The 22,676-nt window shown below is 42.2% G+C and overlaps 1 protein-coding gene across 1 annotated transcript in view; it reads left to right on the top strand.

Moving 5' to 3' along the window:
- Positions 1-22,676, top strand: part of DNAH9 (dynein, axonemal, heavy chain 9) — a 212,133-nt gene that overhangs the window by 148,883 nt on the left and 40,574 nt on the right. The window contains exons 60-61 of the mRNA XM_009334073.1: positions 15,027-15,220; positions 19,448-19,596. Coding sequence (XP_009332348.1) covers positions 15,027-15,220; positions 19,448-19,596 — 343 coding nt within the window. The remainder of the gene's footprint in view (positions 1-15,026; positions 15,221-19,447; positions 19,597-22,676) is intronic.

Here is a 22,676-nt window from a genome sequence, read left to right as displayed (position 1 = left end):
GGTATGGAATGTCCCTTTGGGCAGTTGGGGTCAGCTGTTCTGGCTGTGCCCCCTCCCAGCTTCTTGTGCCCCTCCAGCCTTCTCAGTCAGTAGAGCATGGGGAGCTGAGAAGCCCTTGACTAGTGTCAGCACTGCTCTAAAACATCGGTGTGTTATCAACATTATTCTCATCCTAAATCCAAAACACAGCACTGTACCAGCTACTAGGAAGGAAATTAACTCTACCCCTGCCGAAACCAGGACATGGGCTCTTCATGACTGTACCCCTGATGATTTGTGTGTCCCTGAGAGAGTGATTTTTCCCTCTGAAATTTAGGCTTCTCTCTCTGTAAGAGAGGAATAAGAATATCCTCTGTTTTTTGTGGTTATAGATTGTGAAGGACATGGAGACCTTCACTATATTTAGGAGGATGTGGGAATTTAAGGTAGATATGACCAACTGCAGAGATGTGCTGGGGATAGAGTAGTGACAGCTGACGGACCTTCTGTAAAAAATTACTGTCATGGCAATGAGAAGGTCTAACAGCTGCCATGTGTTTGGAGTGAGAGGTGAGGAAGAGCATATCAAAGAAATGTGAGTTATCATATCTTTGCTCTTATTTGTCAACAAATGTGGATTGTGCTGGATTTGAACCTGATTCAGCAGGGTATGATTTGTTTTCTGGAGGAGGTCAAAATGTTCTTCAAATTAGGCATGTTCATTCACACCTTGTTGGATCTGAGATTGTGTCTTTTGTTTTATTGTGGCTTCTGATCAGTCTCTGGCACCTGCTGTGACTTAAGACAGTTTTATTTATAGCACGCTGCCTTCGTGGGACATTTCTCTGTTGCTGTAAAGTAGGGAGTGAAGACATCCTGGTTTCATTGGGATACTTCTCAAATTTTCATCTGGTACATTGTTTTTTCCTTTTCTCTCCCTTCCACCATGCTGCACAGAGAATGTATCTGGTTGATACATTCAACCAGAGGGTTGAGGGTGACCAGGCAAAATATCTTCATCCATGCCCAAGATATCACTGATATTCTTTTCCTGTTTGTATTGTTTTGTGGAACTTTCCAGAGTTTTGCAGGAGCCCTAGCTTATGGTGCTGCATGCCTTTCTAGGCAAGCACATGCTAGGCTGTGCTTCACTTGGCAAACACTGTCTTTTAAGGTAGCACAGAGTTGGAGCTCTAAGTTGCAGACTGCAGTTCAGAAGTCAAATGAAGCTGATGTTTCTAACCCAGGTCACCCATAGTGATTTCAAGTGGTAGCATGGAACAACTGCCAGATGTGTCTGCCCTGACCAGGAGTTATCACCTCTGTCTCTTCACTGGCAGTGAGGACAGGGCCTCTGCCTCATTCTGCGCATGCACATGACCTAGCTTATGTTGGAAATGTCACAATCGCATTTTCAGCCATAAAATAAGCTTGGAACTTCTTGCTAAACCAGCCCTGTTCATCCTCTAAAAGGCATATTTCCATAATGATGGAGGAATTAAAAAAAATTCTACACCCTTTCTTTAATCATCTTTTGTTCAGTGGTGGCGTTTTGCTGTTCAGACAGCAGCAGCTTTATTTTTGTTACTCCTTTGAAGACAAATGAAATGGACACTTAGGGTCAACACATATAATCAGAGGAACTCAGCCATCAAGCCCATCAAATACATGCTTTGCAATAGCATATTTTGTCTTTGGGCTGTGCAGTCTGTATAGATTGTAGATGTACGTACATATTATTGCTTGAAATCTGAGGCTTTCTCAACTCTGCGCTGTCCCTGTTCGGCATGGGGATATATAGGGTGAATGGTGCATTTCAGTTCCTCTGGAGTCCTTCTGGGTTGGAGTTCTTCACTGGAGCGTTCTGCACTGCAAAGCTTCTTTCTACTTCAGTCCTCTAAGTTTCCTATGGAAGGTGAACTTCCTTCCACCACAGGTTTCAGAGGTTTCAGGCTCTGATTCTCATTTTGGAGATCCTTTTATGTATCTCAGGAAACATATTACTCTTGTAGTGCCCAAGGATGACTTTGCTAGTCCTGCCTGCAGACAGGCATTCTCCAAGAAGACACCTTCTACGTTTGCAGTGAGTTTTTTTCTCTGTGAGATGATGCCTTCTGTGCTGGCCAGTTCCAATTCAGTGTGGGTGAAATGGCCTTTCATGTTGCCCGTGTGCTTCATCATGATTGTTGCAACTGCATGACTACTGTGATGAAGTTGGTACAGTTGCCAGCTCAGGGTCATAAACACCAGAAGGAACATCAATTCCCCGTCATTCATTCTTCAGACTTTATTCTTGCATCACTATTTGACATATCCAGGAGAACAGGCATTTCTGTGCAGAGTGTCAAAGTACATAGCATACTGTGTCAGAGCCTGGTATGAGACCAGCAGTAAGGAACTTCTACTCATCAGAGCTCAGTGTCAGTGGCATCACTGAACAAGGTCTTTGCCCCTTCCCCCAGCTACGTGCCCCAGCTTCATCCCCAGCAGTAGCCTGCACTCCATCATCCCTCAGCCATCCAAAACTGATGCCATGTTGGGTATTTATCATGTAGGTGTGTGCGTGGAGTAGCTGGAGACTTATCCTGAGGTAGGCAGGAATTGGGAGTGGACTGCCACCTGAAATTGCTTTGCAATAACTGATTCTCTTTGAGATGAGCCCTTCCCAGTCAGCTTCCTCTCTCCCACTGAGTCTCTCAGCGTTTTTGGTTGAGATGGAAACTATGTGATGCCAAGAAGATGCTGCTCTGCACACCCTTTTGCTGAGCTGTGAGATGGCAAGATGTAAATGTGTCCTAAGTGTGCTGCACACGTCAGGTGTCTTCAGCCTCAGTGTGCATCTGCTGTCCCCATGAACAGCACATCTCGAAGTGTTGCAGTCACTGGTCAATAATCTGTGCTAATTTTATGTATTTCAGGATTTTCAGATAGTGAATTCTATATTTTCAGATACTGAATACTCTTCAGATTGTCTTTTGTGATGATTGTAGTATTGATTTTACTATAAATAATATGGCTGGTACCAACTTTATTAGTGTTTATGTTCTATTAATGTGTGTTGGTTTATTAACCTTTGAGTTTTTGGCACCTCCAATTACTTGAGGCATGGTTTTAGTACAATCACATTTTGTCACAGACTGCTATAATTAGGTTAATTAGTCATGGCTTCTATACAGCTTATTAGCAGGCTAAAATCTCCTTTTCTTTCATCAGGAAGATTAAGTGCTGTAATAAATTGTTTCTTCAACAAAGCTTGAGCAAAGTACATTTCAGATTCATATTTCAAATTCAAAGTGGAATTTAGCATTCTGCTAATTTTTCACAGAAACATTGAAAATGCTCCTGCACAAAGTGCTCCTCTTGCCAGGGGTTTCAGGCCAAGTTAGTAATGCCAAAAGAAATCAATATTGAAATTTGTGGCCCATTCTGTGCCTCCCATTTTGGGCACATTAACTTCAAAGGAAACCTCATTAAATGTTGAGGACTCTGTGCATGCAAATAACCTTGTGTGACTTGGCTTATTATTTATTGTTGTTGTTTAATTAATAATATATATAGGCTAATATTTTGTTGCAGTTGTGCAGCTCATGATGCTGGAGCATCTGACACAGGTTTATGATTTAATTTTCCAGCTTCCTTCAGTAAAAAAGTTCACTAACTTTTTAGTAGGGAAGGGTAATATCTTTTATTAGCTCTGCTGATAGACTTGGAAAAAATAAGTAAGTTTCAGGCTTTTCAGTGCTTCTTTAAGCCTGAAACAGGAATTGAATTCGAACTAAACACAAGTTGAGAAAAACTGCTCTGAGCTTAACTTGATTCTGTTCATCAGTCAGCCTATATGGGAGAAAAAGTAGTACCCATGGAACCCCTGCGGAGGCACGTTAGTTAGCTCTGGAGCAAGGGGAATTGTTAGCAAAGGACAGAGTCATTAGCCTCAGTGCAAATACTGCCTCTGGGTCATTGAAGGGTTAGTTAAGAGCAGGAAGGGGAGAAAATTGTATCATTTAATGAAAGTAGTGCCTTTGCTGAGTCCCTGGCTCTGGTGTTCAATAGAGTTGGTCATTTCGGTTCTAAGGCCCATCTTTTGCAGGTACCTAATAGTGATCTCTTGAGAAGTCAAAAGTATTCTTTTACTCTTAATGAGGTTTTCTGTCTTTTTTCAATTTCCTTTATTACAGTATGTTACACTTTTCTCACCCTCTATGTTCCCAGTACTTAGCTTGAAGGTTTTATTTCGGTTGGTACTTCTGAAAAAGTTTTTTGCATGCATGCAAGGTTGTCCATTTCTCCTGACTTGGCTGTTGGTTACCTTACCAACAAATGTGTGGACACACCTTAGACCACAAAGGTACAATGATGTTACTGCTTGAACTGCACAGGACCTCAGGCCACAGCCACGTGCAAATGACTATTTTGATATTCTAGTTGCAAGATTGAACTTAACATAGAAGCAGTGTAGAGGTTATCCTCTGTAGGGTTTTTCCCCCATTTTTTATTTCTTTCCTTCACTGGAAGGTCTCCAGTGTCATAAGAGGAAGGTGTTGATACCTGGATGGGAGATGAGTATTGTCTGAATTGAACTGGGTTTCATGGTTTTTGGGTCTTCCAGACTATGTCTAGATTAAAAAGTACAGTGGGCCAGCAGCTGTTTTCAGGCCCTGGCAGCATGTGACATGGCACAGGGTGAATCCATACAGTGAAACTCCCCTCACCTCCCAAACCAGAAACACCTCAGGTATTGTTTACTGTGGACAGTCCCTGGAGTGTCCTACCCCCTAGGCGGTGTCCAGGCATTTTTTGAGAGCAAACAAGTTGGCCAAAGTCAAATGGGAGACAGGAACATACTAGCAAACTGTGTGGCACATGGTGAGCTTCTGCCTGGACCTCTTTTGTAACCACAGATTCACGAGCAGATCAGCAGGCAAGAAAAAAGTGTGTGTCTTTTCCTCACTGTATAGGTATTCTGAGGTCTGAGGTAGGCAGATAGAAACTCCCTCTCCCCATAGTCTGAGACAATCACTCTGGAACAGCTTTATAGGTGCATGAGTGCAGTTTTAGTCCTGAGCTAATACAATCTGCCCATCAGTAGGGGTTATTAGCTTAGGCAAAGCCTCACATGAGGCATAGTTATGCATCTTCTGTTCAGTGCCCAGTGCCAAAAGACCGTGCTTGTGTTTCTTAGGGGTTCATCAGTGCAGTTTGTATTTGCCTGGAGAAGATCACATGAACATACCCAGAGTCAAGCTGGGCTCTTCCTGAGCTTCACCACTACTAATGAAGCCAGTGGTCATGCCCTTATGGTATTCATTTTCATGGTTGCCTTTGCCAAAACCGGCCCTTTTTAGAAGATGGGGGTGGTTCTCAGGCCACTGAGACTAGATGAACATTGGGTGAATGGATTTCCCTGTGACCCTGAAGAGCTCTGCTGTGAAATTCTCCCATGCTCTGACTCCCTCCATGCCATGCCCTTCCTGGGGAACCGTGTCCATGATGCTTTGTGGCCTTGTGCCTCCTGCACAACTGCGGTCCCTGATCAACCATGCGTGCATCTGGCTCTCACCGCAGCAGCCTGTTTCCCACAGGCTGGATGCAGGCAGCTCTGGATCTCCTTTGCACAGATACGCATTTCCCAAGTCTGATTTTCTTTGTGATATTTTCTGCAGTGCCTCTTTATTGCCGAATGCAGATGTGTCCCATAGGATAAGTGAAGCTTGTTAATATACAACAAGAATACACCTGGACAACTTGGATTACTTCTTCATCCCAATTATTTCCCTCATCTTTTTCTGAAGAGGAAGAATTTTCATTATGTAGATATGAAAACACTACTGAAAGGGCATTGTTTAATAAATGTGATGTTGAATAATGAGCTCTAAATACTGAATTCAGCTTTCGAAGAGGAGAACAGCAGTAGACAAAGTAGTATATTAACTCCATATTTATAATTTTGCAGAATGCAGATGATAAGATTGTGTGTGTGGCTTATGAGATAAAATAGCAAATCATATATTTTACATTTAAGAAAACTGGAGTTTTTTGACAAAAGAACAGAAATCTCTCTTCCAACTTTCACTTTTTGTACTTTTTAGACACTGAAATTTTTCATTCTTGTCGAAGATTCATTGTGACACAATCTGCTGCCGATACCGTGTTCTTTGCACGTAAGCAAGGTCCTTTGATCAGGCTGGTCAGAAATGAAAGGCTTGCAGCTCACAGCTTTCCATGTACATTCAGAATTATTATTATGCCAGAAAATCATAGTCTTAATTAAATCTCTTCCACTAACTCAGTTCTTCAGATGTACAGCCTTTTAGTGCACCTTTGATAGAAAACATTGATTATGACACTTCGATGTGCATTTATCTGCTCTCATCTAGAAGTTTCCTAAGGACATTCATCTGTCCTCACCAGCACTCAAGTCTCAGAGAAATTTTCCCAAAGTCTCACAGAAATATTACTTGAGAACATTTTACCTTTTTTTTCCCTTTTCTTTTTTAACGTGCTGGCTAATGATCTGATGTTTTTCTGAAATACAGCAGAGATTTTGATCACATCAAATATTTAAAGACGTACTTTGTTGGTTTGACTGCAGAGCAGAAATTGAATTTTTCTGGATGCCTCTACGGCAGTGTCAGCCTCCGTGCTTCACTCTCAATCCACCCATGACACAAAGCCTGCTGTCAGCTGGTCATTTTGATTGTAAAAGTTCTTTCACCCTCTAAATGGAAGGAAAGAGAAGTAATTGCTTCATCAGAGATATCTTTTAGATGTCAAATGTATCTTTTTTAGACATTGTATATCTTTTGGTGTCCTATTGCTTTGCTTAAAAAATAGAAAAAAAAATCAGTTGCAGTGCACTCCTGAAAAGATGCGAGTGGACTGTGGGCCCAGGAGTGACCGCAGAGAAGTCTGATGGCTGAGCTCTGCTAGCAACTAATCACATGCAAGCAGTCATCACATTTTGGACATGATATACTGTACCTAGATGTGTAAGATGCTTTTGGAAAGGCAATGAAGGCAAATGGCTTGGATTTGACTCCTCTTTATTAGTTCTTCCTTTTAAGCCCAGATCTGCCATAAAGGACCTGTTGGAGCTCCTTATTTCTGTAATATGGTAGAGCTCATGAATGTTTCCTTTGCATGGCAGTGTTGGTTCACATGAACAACTGTGAAGACTGCAGACTGACTGCTCAGCTGAATTTTGACTAGGAACAATCTCTGGAACCCTGATGGTAACACCAAGGCTTTACCTGTGTTGAGACACATGAGGTGACATTTTGTGGAGGCACTCGTGGTCTGTGTATCATCCCCACCATGTGACCATAGTGCATCAGCGGACCACAGTATCGTCAGTACCTGAATAGGAGCATCCTTGTGCAATGAATATAGTCTGACAGAGCCATGGGGACAAGCTTTTCACTTCACTCAGAGTTGGCCAAGCGTCTGCTGGAGTCTGATTTGACCTTTGAGTATTGCATTTTAAGAAAGATGCAGACCTTCTGGAGACAGGGTAGAGGAAAGCAGTGAGAAGTGTTAGGTACCTGAAAATGAGACTGTGAGAAGAGATTGAGGAGAGGGAGAAGGGGAAGGATTATGTCTGAGGGCCTCAAGATTGAGGGGACAGGAGGGTACGAGCTTCAAAAAGTGTCCTCCGAAGGGGAAAGAGCAATTGTTTTTCTGTATCAGTAAAAGGTAAAGCAAGGTGCATCTCAAAGTACTGCAAGAAAAATTCACACCAGACAATTGAAAAATCTTTGTGAAAGAGGATAGTGAAGGACTGGCATAGATTGCTTGCAGTTTCTGTTACTGAGGTTGTTTGAGCAGTTCATGTGACTCATGTATGAGGATTATATCAGGGGCCTGAGTGCACCGAGGGACTCTGTAGCTTCTTTACTCTGGTCGCCTGTTCTCAAGGCCAGCTCTGCTATGGTGCCACAGTGAAACATTCATTCACAGTGAAATGAATCAGACCATTGCTGTGAAAAGAGCTGTGAGAAGCCTCATCAAGGGATGGGTCCACACGTATGTGTGTGTATATATATATGTATATCAGGACACAGAACCATGGACCTTGAGAGCCTTCCAGCAGGTGGCATCCTGGAACAGATGCTTCAGCTGAGCTCTTCCAGTCCATGAGACATTTTCTCTTTAAGTTTTGCTGTGCATTGGCGCATGGTGATGGCCCATCTGTGATTTGTAACAGCCGAATCCAGGGAACTTTTCAGAAATACACAAGTACCACCTTTCAGCTGTCATCGGGGACCCATGGCCAGCTTCTGGTTCTGGCTGTGTGTCCCTGATTTGCTGGAGAGCATCAAAGAGTGAAGAGGAAAGATGGAGAGTGTGGCTTGGCAGAACAACCTGACTTTGCAAGGCCCATTCTCCAAACAACCTGAACAACCTTTGCAGGAAAATTGCCGATATGAACCTAGCTGTGAAACATCTCAGGCAAAACTATGAAAATTTGGTGGGTGGTTATAAGCAACTAGAATAGAAAGATTATGACTAAATCTCATTTCTGTTACTGACCTTTCCTGTCCAGTGGAGCTGTCTGTAGGAACATACTAGTAGGAAGGACTTGATTGCTGAAGCCATTGCTTTCTGACCCATGATACAGGTTTCACTGGGAATTTTCCAAGAAAGTGTAGCGAGATCCAACCCATCACTCCTCAGACCACTTTTGTCATCCAACCACAAAGTGTCTGCATTTTTGTGATGCTCTAGGAAGGATGCTGCAGATAAACAGAAGGATGTTTTTGTGTAGTGTCATGGCATGGCACTACATACTTTTTAACCCCAGTATAGTTTAGATGTGGGGAAAACGCAAGGAGGAGTTTGAATGAAGACAGGGGCATACAGTGCAGTGAGTTTGTCAGTCAGCTTTCATGAAAGAAATAAGGAGGATTAAAATAACATTTTTGTGTTGAGAGGTGACTGAAGTTTGGCAAACCTATCATGTCTTTATTTTTACCTTCAGTAGAGAGTTTTCTTATGAGTTGAATAATTCAAGTAGTGCAGCTAAACAGAAAATAACACCTTCGGTGAACGAATAATATAAACCAAAACCTAGTATGGGAAAGATGGCAAATAATCCATCATTTTCTACATTGATCCTTCTAGTTAACAGTAGTATTCAAATGGAGTAATTCATCTGCTTATACGCCTACTTTCTGAATGATCCAATCTGTCAATTCAAGCCCGATGCAGGTTTGACTTTACCATTCTTCCAGGAGCTGTCTTTCTCCAGCTGTGGGGATGGTGGTTTTCCTAACGAGATTTGAGTCACCTGCAGAAAATGAAGGAAAGAAATTATGAATATTTGCAGAAACCTATATAAGCAGAACTTGCAGTGGACATGGACAGTGTCCTTGTCCTTTGGAAGGTGTTTTGAAAATGCATGAGGTTGTTCCCAAGCATCAGGCATTCATACGGCTGCTCTGCTTTAACTCTGTTGCAAAAGTTCACACACGAGCTGCTTCAAACTCTACAAGCCCATGTACGGACAGACAGCTGGGAAGCTGAGTTGTGGTGGGACTTTCCCATACCTCCCTGGGAACCTGTGTCCCTCAGGTTGGTGAAACACAGCTCCAAAACACGCAGCCAAGGCATGGCAACAGCTACACAGCTCAAATGCTTTGAATTACTGGAGTGTATCTAGACTTTGAATCTAATCCTGGTGTTGATGCCTCAACTGACATCTGAAAATGATTCCCCTTCAATTATCATTAGCCTACGGGCTTGGCTTGCTGAAAGCCAGTCTTTCCGGAGTATGTGCACATCACTGCTGGGGACCACCCCTGCCCACTGAAACCCTTGCAGCTTCTGCAAACGACGTTGTCAGGCTGTTGCCTGTCCAAAAGCAGAGAGTCTCAGGATCAATTGCACAACTGCTGAGCACTGTGAAGGTTTTATTTGTGGAGCCTGCTTCACTTAAAACCTGTATAACATAATTCATAAAAACACATCTCCTTAATATTGCAAGTGAAATTGTGACTAATTGTTAGGATTTAATCATCTCACAGATTATTAAGGCTGTGAGAATATTAAATACAATTTCTTTCCAGTGTTGGCAAGTTGTGTGATTTTTATGGAGAGACATTCGAGGTTCAGTGTGTTCCTTATAGACCCTTTTTTTTTTTAAGTAGAGGGTTCTTTTTCTAAAAAGCAAGATATATAAGGAGCTAAGACTGAAAGTATGAATCAGGTATAACCTGAATACTCAAAAAAGTAAGGACAGCTTTTTAAAAAAACCCTCACATTTTTTTTTATTATGACTTTTTTATATCTTTTTAGAAACCAGTCTCATGGCTGCTGGGGAACATGGTAAATAGGTGTTAGAAGCTCACTCTGGCAGCACTGGTTTTACTTACACTGTATTATTTTCCACACTATTTATGTCGGTGCAGAGCATGCTAATGGAGCTGTTTTGACTTCCCTTGCCCCAGAGCTGTTCTCAAGTCAGATGACTCTGGGGCAGAGGTTTTTAAATTATGGAAATAGTTTAAAATACAAAACAATCTTTTTTTTTTTTTTTTAAAGAATAATTTCCTTTAGAGCCAAGGGGAAGAAAACATGGAGATAATATCTTTATTTTTTTAGATTTTATAAACACTTATGAAGCAATGCCTAAACTTGGGGCCAGTTTTACCTAGGTGGTATCCTCAGAACAACTGCCTTTAGTGATAAGAGCAAGTGTTTTCTCTAATAAATTTACAAAAGCTTGTTGTAGTGTATCTGGCACTAGGAGATAAATTGCATGCAGGAGCGATGACACCAGACCTTTGAAGTTGTTCTTTTCACTAAAGACTCAGCCCACCCTCTGGAGGCAGCAAGCAGTGAGGAGAAACTGAGTGTGTCATCTCCTCGTTGTGCCCATCTGCCTGGAACTTCGCCCTGTCCCCCCGAGACATCGTCCATTTGCAAAGATTCCCTTTCCCCTCTGGCCCTTCGTTGACTCCCTGAAGGGCCATGTGTTAAGGACACCTTGTAAGCACACCAGCAGTTGCCCTGCAATGGCAACTAGGATTTCTTTCTCAAAGCCAATGGCTGATACATGTTGTATTTCCTACAGCTGTGGGGGGAAAGAGAGTACTTTGCATTTGTGAATGTGTGAAATTCACAGATCTGCTGACATATCAGCTCCAGTTTAAAGATGGTTCTGACTTAGATGAGAAACTGTCAAAGAAAACCAAAGTGATAAAGCAAGTTGTCTGCAATTCAGTGAATGAAAAATCATTTTCTCTGAGAAAACAATGATCCTTCCCTTGACACGGTGTGAAGAGACCTGTTTTGCTGGCAAAGTCTCATTTTGAGATATAAACTCAAGTCCCTCCTGTTTCCAGCCATCAGAGATGATTACAGTGTGGGTTGCAAAGACAGGAACTGGAGTCCTCCAGCCCTTTTGATCATATTTTATTTTGATCAATGTTTTTTGTCTCTCTCCATTTCCATGACGACTCTAATTGACAAATGTATTCTTCATTATGTTGACAAAAATAGGCATGCTACACAGGTTGATGTGTAGTGCCCATCTGCTGTCCTAATGTACCATTCCTACTTTTACTCTCGCTGCTTGGAAACAGTGATTATAGTTGGTCTGAGTTTCTTGGAAAATTTCACAGCAGAGGTATTGAAAAGCAATTAATATACACAGAAAGATTACTGATTGAGATCGCTTTCACTGCATTGGCTTTTAAATAGCAACATCTCTTATTAATACCATCACTCCTAATAAGTGCAATTAAAATTGTTGACTAATGAAAATTTTAGTGTTAATTTATATAATACAGACTTTATACTTGCAATTAGAGCTTTCTTGATTCTGCAAAATGTTGTTCAGAGAGAGAGACTATCATCTCTGATTACATGTCTGTCATTTAGTAAGAAGAAAGCGATTTTTCAGAATTTCCCTTGTTAACATCAACCAAGAGACTTCTCAAAGCAGCAGCAGCCCAAGTTCTGAAGTGGTATTTTAAGTAAGTCACTTCAAAAGTCAACAGTGTTAAGATGTTTTATATAAGCATTTGCACTGATGAATCCACTGAATTCAACATTTGCCATTGTATTGTGTTCAGCTACGAGAAGTGCATCAAATATATTTATTGCTCCAAGGACAAGGTTTTGGCAGATGAGAATATGTGGCATTGTTCCTTTGAATTTCAGTTTCTCATGTTCTGTGCTCTGGTTTCTAGTTTTCCACAGACAGCGGGATATAACACTGAATTTGGAGCAAGTACTTCTGTCACTGACATTTCTCCCTGTTAGTGCTAATCCACACATGGAAACAACATCTGTTGAACCAGCACTTTGCTCACACTCTTCTTCACAGAACTCTGAGGATCCCTGGGAGTTTGGCATGGGGATGGTCAGTGCCAAATTGAGTCAGTCCATGCTGTAGCTCTCAAGTGGTATTGCAAGCACTCTGCTCTTATGTGTGCCTTTTGTGGAGATATTGATGAAATTGTGACTTTGAGCAAGGCTTGATTTGTTGCAGAAACATTTATAGTGATATCTCCAAGTACTTCTCTGCCTATAGCTCTAATTCTGGCCCTAGAGCACATGACCTGTGAGGAAAGGTGGAGCGATTTGTCCAGCTACAAGATGACAGAACGAAACTCTCCTTGTTATTGGCAGTGAATGTAATAAGGATCAACCATGACAAATTGCAGGTAGGGAGGTTCAGCTTGAACATATTAAAAAAAAAAAAATCTTCTTTACCAGAAGGATAGTGCAGGTCTACAACAGGGCACCCAGAGAGTCTGAGGGAACTTCATTTCAGAGGTCAACATTTTAGTAGACAAAGATCTGGCTGACCTGATCCAGTGGTGGCTGAGTAGCAGTCCTAGCCTGAGCATGAGGTTGGACTAGACACCTCCAGAGGTTTCTTCCAACCATTGCTTCTGTGATGCTGTGAGTGTATATTCAACAAATGTCCTGGGTCAATGGCACCCACTGGGAACAGCTTTACAATCTCTTTGTAATCTACAGGCACTCCCAGTGCTAAAACGTGAACTCATTTGTAAAAGAAGCCCCTTTTCTGACGCCTTCCTTCCCTTTGTTTGCTCTCTGTGTTGAAGTACAGCTTCTAACAAAATTCAGTCCATTAGAAAGACCAAAGTTTTACACTGCTCTTGTCTTCTCATTGGGAAGCCTTTCCAGAGGGAAAGCTTGGCTTTCCTGCAGTTTTTAGAGCAGAGTGGCCTTGTACCAGCTACTAGGAAGGAAATTAACTCTTCCCCTGCTGAAACCAGGACAGTGGCCTTCAGTGTGTTCTGCCTTACTTGCAACAACATCGTATCCAAGGCAATCTCTCAGCACTTCTGTCAGGACATTTGCGTGACCTTCAAAGCCCTTTGGCAAGTGTGTATTTTTTCAGTTGACCTGAACAAGGTGTGACACCACCATTTTTGAAGGAGCTTTCTCAGTTGCTTTCCATAGTGGAGCTGTATGGGGTGTGAGCTGGAGCATTAATGGTGCGGAACACCTCTGCCCATCAAGAAGCTTCTGCTTCACTCTGAGTGTGTCCTTCTGTTTCTATAGAAAATAGCTCATTCACTGTCTTTTATACTTCACTTGTCTTTTGCACTTCATGTTCAACTGCTTACAGCTTCAGATTATGCAAAATGCTCTGAAGATGTTTGTTTCAGCGAGAATTTTGCTTGAAATCCAGAAGAACCTTACAAGCTGTGCAATACGTTTTGCCACCACTTGTATGAAAGATAATTTGAATTCTTTACTTCTCTGCATAACATTTATAGTTGCCACTTTCTAGCAACAAAATCTAGTTACATTTTCATCGTAATTATCATTTATTTACTGCCTTGCACAGCTGTTCTTTGGGGCATTCTTCAGCTACCTGTATCTGCTACAGACTTGTAGCACCGAGAAGTTAATCTTCATGTGCATTTGGCAAGTATAAATCTGAGCGATTTGATTTTTACAATGGCACAGTATGGTATGAATGCTTGTACAAAGAAAGCACCCACCCATTTACAGTTTGCACTATGTTTATTGAGATTTGTGGCTCCGTGGTCACCATGACTGCATGCTGAAGTCTGAGTGTTGTGGTTTCACAGAGTGCGCACACCAGACTATACAGCTAGAGAGGTATATGCACTGTGGAACAGGGAGAGAAAAATAATTGCGTGTGTATAAAGATGAAGATAATTAATATTCCAACTGTGAAATCCCTTAAAAAACCCAGTTTGGTGAGCATGGCATGCCTGAGTCTCTGTTTAGCTTTGGATACCGAGCACCCTGAATACAAAAGCACATTTTTTTCATCAGTTGTTATGATTTTTGCTGCACAATTCTCTTTGTGTCTGTTGAAGCAGTAAGGAGGCTGTTTGCAGACGTGCAGTTCATGGGAATGCCAACAATGTACTCTCCTGTCAGACATGGGCTCAAAATTTCCAGCTCCCACCAAAATCAGGCATTTCCGGGATAACTGACAGTAGCAAGTGCTTGTCACCTGGGATTTTTCAGTTCTGGTTTCAAAACAGAAGAGCACATTTCTTCTCGCTTTGGGTTATGGAGAACTGCATTGTGGATGATGTCAAATTCTTTCATCTTTTCCTGTATTGTCAGTTCCAAACTTCCATGTCTCAGCAACTGTGCTGCAGGGGAGAAGGCCTGGATGCCCTGTGTGGCCCCACTAGCTGTGGAAGGGCATTGCAGTGATGTGTGTGAGAGCATCAGGGAAGGCTGTTTTAGGTGCAGCATGATTTTAGACTTGATGTTCTGTGGGCAGCCTTGAGACACATTTCACTTCAGAAGACCTTCCACAAGTATGAAACTGTCCTCAGTCATACTTTCCTGTGGCTTGTAAATGGGCCATGTTGATTCCTGTTCCTGTGACAATGTGCTGACAACACATTGGGAAAAGGAGAATGGACAAAGTCTGATCCTGGTGGGTTTCTGGCTGTGATTCCCAGGCTCCAGCTATGACCCTTCTGGTGGAGCAAAACATGAGTAGTCAGTAATGTTAGAAAAACGGTTCAGAGGCATGTAGGATTGTTCTTCTGACGACCTTCCTTGAATTTTTTCAGGCTCTCTCATCCATGGAGGAATTCAGAAACCTGGATCGGGATATTGAGGGGTCTGCAAAACGGTGGAAGAAGTTTGTTGAATCTGAGTGTCCTGAAAAGGAGAAGTTCCCTCAGGAATGGAAGAACAAGTCAGCTCTGCAGCGCCTGTGCATAATGAGAGCCATCCGACCCGATCGCATGACCTACGCTGTCAGGTAGGGGTGCTTCTTTACTATCTCTGTAATGTTCTTGCTTAGCAGGCAACTTTGGGGCCATGTTTTCTAGGGAACAAGAGTAATTCAGGAAAACGTTTAGATTTATTTATTATAGAATGCGAGTTCTGCAAAATGGTTTCCTATAAAAGAGTCTGATGAATAAGTCATCTCTGAACTCTGCAAGACAGTCAACACATTTCATTTAACTGGAATTTCTTGCTTAGGGACATCTAACCCCAATATCGCCAATAGTGATGGAGCAGCATAACTAGCACTGGGTGAGGAGCAGATATGCCAAGTCAGAAATGAGCATCATGATACAGGTGTTATACATCTGCTAGAGTCTTTTAATGATCAATACAACTTCTAGAGTTCATTAAGGTTGATTTTAGTTACTAGATCCTTTATGGCTGTTCCTTAGGCACAAGAATAAAGTGTAGAAGTAATGGAAAGTCTCATAGAGGTTTTCTCTCATTTTTTTTTTTCCTGTAAAATGTAAAATTTATGTGATGCTAGTTCTGAAAGTTGTAGTTGTAAATTATGTAGTGAAGGTAACTAGGCGAGTCTAAACTTTATGAAGGTATGCAAAAGCAATATGCTTGTTCTAGGAGAAACTAAAGGTCTTTCACTCCATCAGGACTTGTTTTTTCCTTCTCTGTCCTGGTAGTCTATGATTTGACATTTCTGCAATATCTCTCATGCTACTGCCTCTCAAATAGTTTATATTGCTCCACCATCTGGCATGTGCGTGTATACGAGTGCATGTAGCAGATTGTATTACTTAGTGTATGAACTAGATTTCTGTTTGTGCTTTAAAATTCACAGAAAAATGCAGACAAGACTGAGTGAAGTCTCCCTACGGTCAATGTTATTATGTTTTATTAAATTAAATACTATAATTTATCATAATCATATCATTCTAAACCATCTTCTTTTTAATTTCTTACTCTTTCAGGGCTGGATTCTCCATGTGTTCTCTCAGCTGAAAAGATTGTTTTTCCTGTTGTTGTTTAGTTTGAGTAAAATAAGCTCTTGTTTTTCTGAACTTTTAAGTGCATATTTCATTTAACCAAGTTTACTTCATTTCTTTCAATCAAAATGGCAGTACTCACATAGTTCAAAAATAACTAGAACATAAAGTTTCAACACCTTCCATAGTTCTCTTTTATGAAAAGATAAGGGAGTCCAAGTTCAAAAGCTTGGCTGGATATTTTTAGGGTCTGGGCATGTCAAGCTTTTCCATTTGCACAAGAGTATTTAAATGTTTTTTTGTTTTGTTTCTTATCTAGAAGTAGGTTAGAATGTAAACGTGCAAACAGTAACAGTTCACAGCACCTTCTCCAAGACTTTGTAGATGCTTGTGACTAAAATTCTTCTTGAAATACAGGACAGTCAGACACTAGGCCCAAAAGGCTTAAGAGCTTTTGTTCAGGGAAATCTCATACCCCAAAAGCAAATGTGAAATTATTAGTGGTAACAATGGCAGTCAAAATGTGTTTGACTTCCTGGTTCCTCCTTGATAGTATCATGCTCCTCAAACCTTTCTTCAGTCAGCAGTCTGGCTAAGACAGATACTGTTCCCTTAGTGAAAAAAATTTCTGTTCTTAAGAGATTCAACTCTCTGGAAAATACACGAGTCTGTTCATCTCTCCTTCTCATGTTAGTCAGTGAAGTCTAGTACTGTAATGTAGGAAGTAAAAGCAGTCTTTGGAATGAGCTTCATACAGTTAGCATTCCTGATAGCCACCACACAGAAGGCTAATGGTCATCTGGTGTCTCATTTTCCTAAGCACTGTCAAAGCTGTGTTGTGTCTGTGACCCTTCAAAAAGTAGGAGATCTTGTAGAGCACTGGGGAGCTGCATACTCTGACCATGAGGACTTCAGCCTCAACATCCCTACTTTAGCCAGTAGTGTTTCAAGATCACGTGCGTGTTAACAAATTCATCGAGTTTTAGATACCTGCAATGTTGTTGGATCCCACAAGTTGTTTTGCAGTTCTCAACTTGCAGAACTCTTCCTTCTGTATGTAGTTAAATCTGCCAACATTAAATACCTTACTGATGATCAATGGACATCACTACTAGTCCTAACCTTCCTGTCTCTCTGAGAGTCTTGACAAGTACTTGAGTGCATTTTAGGAGTCAAGGAGTAACTTGGTAGCCTAAACACAGGTGACTAGGTGTATTTTAGATGTCCTAGAATATCCCTACCTCATTTCCAGCTGCTGTTCAGAAAGGTGCAAGACCCTTTATGCCCATGTCATATATGCCAGCTCCATGAAGATGGTTTAGGAAACTCTTTAGTATCTAAAATGGTCCACCCTTGTACAGGCTTCTTGCATTTCCCTGTCTTGGAAGTTAGGTTTTTCAGCCACCCTTCAGATCTGCTATGAAGATCTGCTAAGCAGATCCCTAGGGATATTTGCATAGCCTGTTTTATTCCCTAGGCCTAAGGAGTCATCAGGAGAAACCACTCTTACCCTGACTCACTCCTTAGAGCTTAGGTGGGGGCAGTGCTCTACTGTCCATCACGAAGAACCGTGATTTCCTCAAGAGGGATTTTCCAGTATAAATACCTATTTCATCCTTCAATCTTGTTGAAGAACATCAGCAAGGAGCTTCTTGCAACACCTTGTGCTCCCATGCTTCCACATCCACGATGAGGTCAGATCAGTCCAGCAGCTACTGCCAAGGTATAACTTGGTCATGGTGAAGTCCTGCCAAAAGCACTGGTACTTCTGCCTTGAGGGATAGACCTTTGAAACACTGCTGAATGGCTAAGAACTCTGGTAGCTGGCACCTCCAGCCATGGTTATGACACTTATATGGAGTCTTCACATAAAGGATGTTAGGCAGCTGTGGCTTCATATAACCTAGAAAAGCTGTAAGCCAGTCATCTGTCTTGCAGGGTATTTTTGCTTTTTGTTCTGGCACCATTTCTCAAATCCTACTGCTTATACTGTGAACCACCCCTATGAAAGCCACCAACTGTAGGCACACTTCTAGTCCTGTCTCTGAGGGAAGGCCTTCCTTTCCTGCACGCGTGGTCCATTTCAAAGTCTCCAATTCACATTAGTCATGTTTCTGAATCTCCAAGGCATCATTTCATAGAGCTGGGACTTGATGTAAAACAAGAATGTTGTGACCTCATATCTGATGGACTTTTTTTAAATTTTGTGGGCTGAAGGTTTCCAGCAGCTCTTTAGCAAATCTTGACCCAGAACAGAAAAAACTGCTTGAAAGAGGTACCAAACAAAGTGGAAGTTTTTCCTTTGCAGTCCCTTAGACATTTCTATTCCAACTGCCTTTCACTAGTCTTTGAAGGAGACTCTCAGCTCCCTTAGAAAGATTTTGGCTGCCTTATTCTTGTATCATCTATCAGGTGAAAACTGGCTAATGTTTTTCTTTCCCGTAGTACTAAGATTTTCAAAAGGCCTGAGTCATGCATCTACGCTAGAAGAGTAACTGCTCATGCCCGGGGTTTGAATATAACATTCCTACCTTTGAATACATGTTCACTGTATCCTCTTTTTCTAAAGCAGTGATTTTGGAAGCTCACCCTGGGGAAATTCAGCCTGGACATTCTCCATGCGCTGTATTCTGTTCAGGCAGCTGCTGTAGAGCTGAATTTTTTCCTGTTCACGCAGTTGTATTTTTCCTTGTGACTCTCATGCAGAGGCTAAGCTACACATGCTAGATATTCTTAGAGCTCTTCCCTTTTATCTTTCCAGAACAAAGTAATTTTGTAAATCATCTGGACTTTTTGTGACGGTGATAAATCTAAAGGAATGCTATTTCCTCTCGAAGGCTGTATGGATTACAAAGTACACGGCAGTTTTCTATACATTAACTTAACTATTTCTTCTCTCCTGAGATACCTTTGTCAGAATCAATCCAGTACTTGTATTGAACTTCTGAATACAGCGCTGGGCTGTATTCAGTGCGTAGGTCCCACTGTTTTCCCTTCTCACTTCTTTTTGTTTGTCAGATATTGATGTGCCATGCATCATTTTACCCCTGCAAAAAGTGCCAAACATTGCTACTGAGTGATAACTCCAGAAACCCAGCCTGCAGATCCTCTCTAAAATTATTTTGTGCCCATTGTTTTTCATTTAGTTTCTAATTTGTTTGAACCAGCAAAATAAAAACTAATTAATTTATTATTTGCAGGGGAATCTGTCTTTTCTGAACAATAGTAGACTGGCAAAACTTTTTTCTTTCTGGCAGAGATTTTGTAGAAGAAAAGCTTGGGAGTAAATATGTGGTAGGGAGATCCCTGGATTTTGCAACAACCTTTGAGGAATCGGGACCTGCAACCCCAATGTTTTTTATCCTGTCCCCAGGAGTCGACCCACTGAAAGATGTGGAGAAACAAGGTAAATAAATCATGTCTCTAGGCATACCACAGCGTTGCTTTTTATCTGCTGCATAATTATCTTGGCATGACATTATTGTTCTGTTTTTTTTCCTCATCTCTGTAGATAACGGAGTAATCTGTTAAAAATAGATAATTGTTGAAAGTATGTGATTTTTTTTTCTTTTTTTCTTAAAGGTTTTTGGATTTTTGTATAAAATTTAAATTAAACTTGTCTCTTTCCTGCATTGCCTGGATTCCCAGTGTGGTTCACACTGCAATGATTTCTGAGTTGGTCTTGTACACAACCTATAATTTACATCAGAGATATCTAATATGCTGTCAGATAGCTAAAAATAAGCAGCGACTCCCTATAACAGTCTGCTGGTTAGTGGCAAAGTTTCCAGTTTTTAATCCCATCCTTCCTGAGTTGATTTGGTGTGGATGGTCAGATGTAGTACTGTCGGCTGGCTTCAAAGCTGAAGGGGCTTCTCTAAGATGCTTTATTTGAGAAGGCAGTGATTTCCATTGTGCACCGACTGCTGTAGTCAGTGCCTGTGCTCTAAAGCTGCCAATGTGCAGAATTTGCTCTGGGTCTCAGCTCCACCGTGGAAGAATTGCCATTTTTCATGGCAATTCCAGTAGGTCTGGAAATGGGGTCACTTCTGACTGTTGAACAGAGGTAATAGCGGTCACTTCTTTCGAGAGTGTTACAGCGGAGGGGCTCTGTCCCTCTGGAGCAGAGGGGTCAGACGCCTTTGGGTACTGCTTTAGGGCTGCTCCAGATTGCCATTCTGCTCATCAGATATATGTTCTTCTCCAGCAATGCACTCCACATATCTCCAAGACCATAACTTATGGTCAAGCCCTGATGCTCCTGGCAGTGCAGAATATAGTATATTTAAACTGTATGAATTACATATCAGACTACCATAGCAGAGCTGCTGGCTGGCTTTTAGCAGGCAGGTCTCCAGACTAAACATCAGCAAGGCTGACAGCCGCAGCAGAGAAACCAGTGACACTGAACTAAGCCGTCATCCAGGCAAGTGGTGGAAGAACGCTGACCTGTGGATTTCTTTTCCTCTCTATGATGCACCTTCTGGGTCATCCCAAAATAATGTTTGAGTCAGTCTTTACCCACATTCCCACAAGCAGCTTTGAGAGATGTTAAAGCCCAGTGCAGCCTGAGCCACAGGCCAGATCTCAGTTCTCAGTCATGGGGAGTTCCTGGGCTTTGCATTGTGTTTCGTGCTCTTCCTGCCCTGATACCAGGTCTCATTATTGTGAATTGAAGGGGCCCCCCTAAGGAAGGTCCTATCAAGTGCCTGGCTTCCCTTTGGAGCCACATCTGTGATCCTGTCTCTCACTGTGTTATTTTCTTGTTTGGGAAATGAAACACTAAAATCCAACCATGAATGGTTTAATTGGAATTGTAAAGATGAGTGTAGTTGAGCACCTAGGGTTAGTCAGCCGGAAAAGTTACAGCAAGTAAAAGTGAAAAAAAATCTAATGGAATAAAACCATTGCTTCAGTGCAGCTGCACTGGCCTTAAAGCCTACCTCGCTGGGGTTTGGACTCGATTCATTATTCAATATTTTCTCTGCCCTTCACTAGGTTTTGTTAAAGTGCAAGTCTGGCTAGATAATTCTTGTGAATGGAAGATAGCTTCTTCCAGATGCTGCCCATTCATGGGACCTTTCCTTGGCAACGTGGGGAGGACCCTGCAGCAAACACTGTTGGGCTCGGAAAGCTTCCCCACCTCCTGGGGCAGCCTGCCTGCACCGACCCCTCTCCAAGCCAGCAAGGAAGGAGGAAGGCTGGCATCATCTTTGGTGAGGCAGCCAGCGCAGACTCACTCTGTATTCCTCTGCAGTCCTGTTCCTATCTGTGAAGTGGAAATAACAACTGATACTAATTTAATTATTAATCACCTGGTTTGGGGTAGCGCCCTGCCTTCTGTACATTTGCCCTATCCCTTCTTCAGAGGATAGGTCTTGAAGGCAGAGGAGGAGATTAGCAGCTCTCAAAGCTGGCAGCCACCAGAGATGGTAAGAAATAAAACTGGAAACTCTCAAATATGGGGAGACCTGTATCCCAGGGGGTTGCTGTAGTAAGGCTAAGCAGAGAGCTTGAGTAACTGGAGGAGTTTGGATGTTTGTTTTACTTATGGCAATCTGTTTCCAATCTTGTACCAAGAGCTGAATCCTAAGTCTTGCAAGACAAATCTTTTCCTTGTTTTGCTATAAAACTTGCCTGCTTTTAACAGAAATCAGGAGTTAAGGGTGCACCATCTGCATGAAGGCAAATCTGCACGCAGAGATAAGCGTAGGCAATCCCAAGGGATCAGCACATGGGGACATGTGTACTGACTCCCCAGCTGAGCTGAATGCATCCTACTACGATGTGTGGAGCCAGTGTGGATGTTTGTTGAGCTGCTTCCTTCCGGCAGCACAAATTGGTGCTCATCTTCTGAGGAGCACACAGCAGAGAGAGCTTGCTTCAGGCAGTTTCTTCTCCTGTGAGATGAGGAGCAACCGGTGTCCTCTGTCTTTGGATGACAGATTCAGAAAACTAAACAGGAGGTCTTTAGCCATGATCACTTAAAGGATCTGAGGCACTGGCATGCTACAGAGAAATCAGGGGAGTCTGAAGGAGTATCACAGACTAAATGAAGAAACACTAAATAGCTGCCATCCTTCTTCCAGAGCAGGATAATAAATGACATGGGTTTTGGGGTTCCCACCCTGCACTGTGCAGAGAAGGGTGCAGAAGGGACTGTAGGAGGTGGTCTGCAGTGGCTCCTGGAGCACCCCTTCCCATGGGCTCTGCTGCAGTCGACTGACCGTGGGCCTTCCCACACTCATTGTGGTGCACCCAGAGGCAACTCCACACCTGCCAAAGCACGATGATCACTGAGAAATCTGGAGAGCTTGATTCTTCTAGATCCAAGAAACCTTGGTCGAGGCCACAGGAAGCTCACACAGATTTCCTTTCAGCTGCCTTCTCAAAACTGAGTGGGTTCCTAACCTTACTGCTGGTTCTATCTTGCATCGCAGAGTGCGTTTCCCCACTGAACAATGTTTTGTTCAAATACTATTTAAT

Source organism: Pygoscelis adeliae, unplaced genomic scaffold (assembly GCF_000699105.1).
Source record: "Pygoscelis adeliae isolate BGI_AS28 unplaced genomic scaffold, ASM69910v1 Scaffold11, whole genome shotgun sequence".
NCBI classification, from domain to species: Eukaryota; Metazoa; Chordata; class Aves; order Sphenisciformes; family Spheniscidae; genus Pygoscelis; species Pygoscelis adeliae.
Note: the sequence above shows the minus strand (reverse complement) of the source record. Positions and strands in the feature narration are given on the sequence as shown.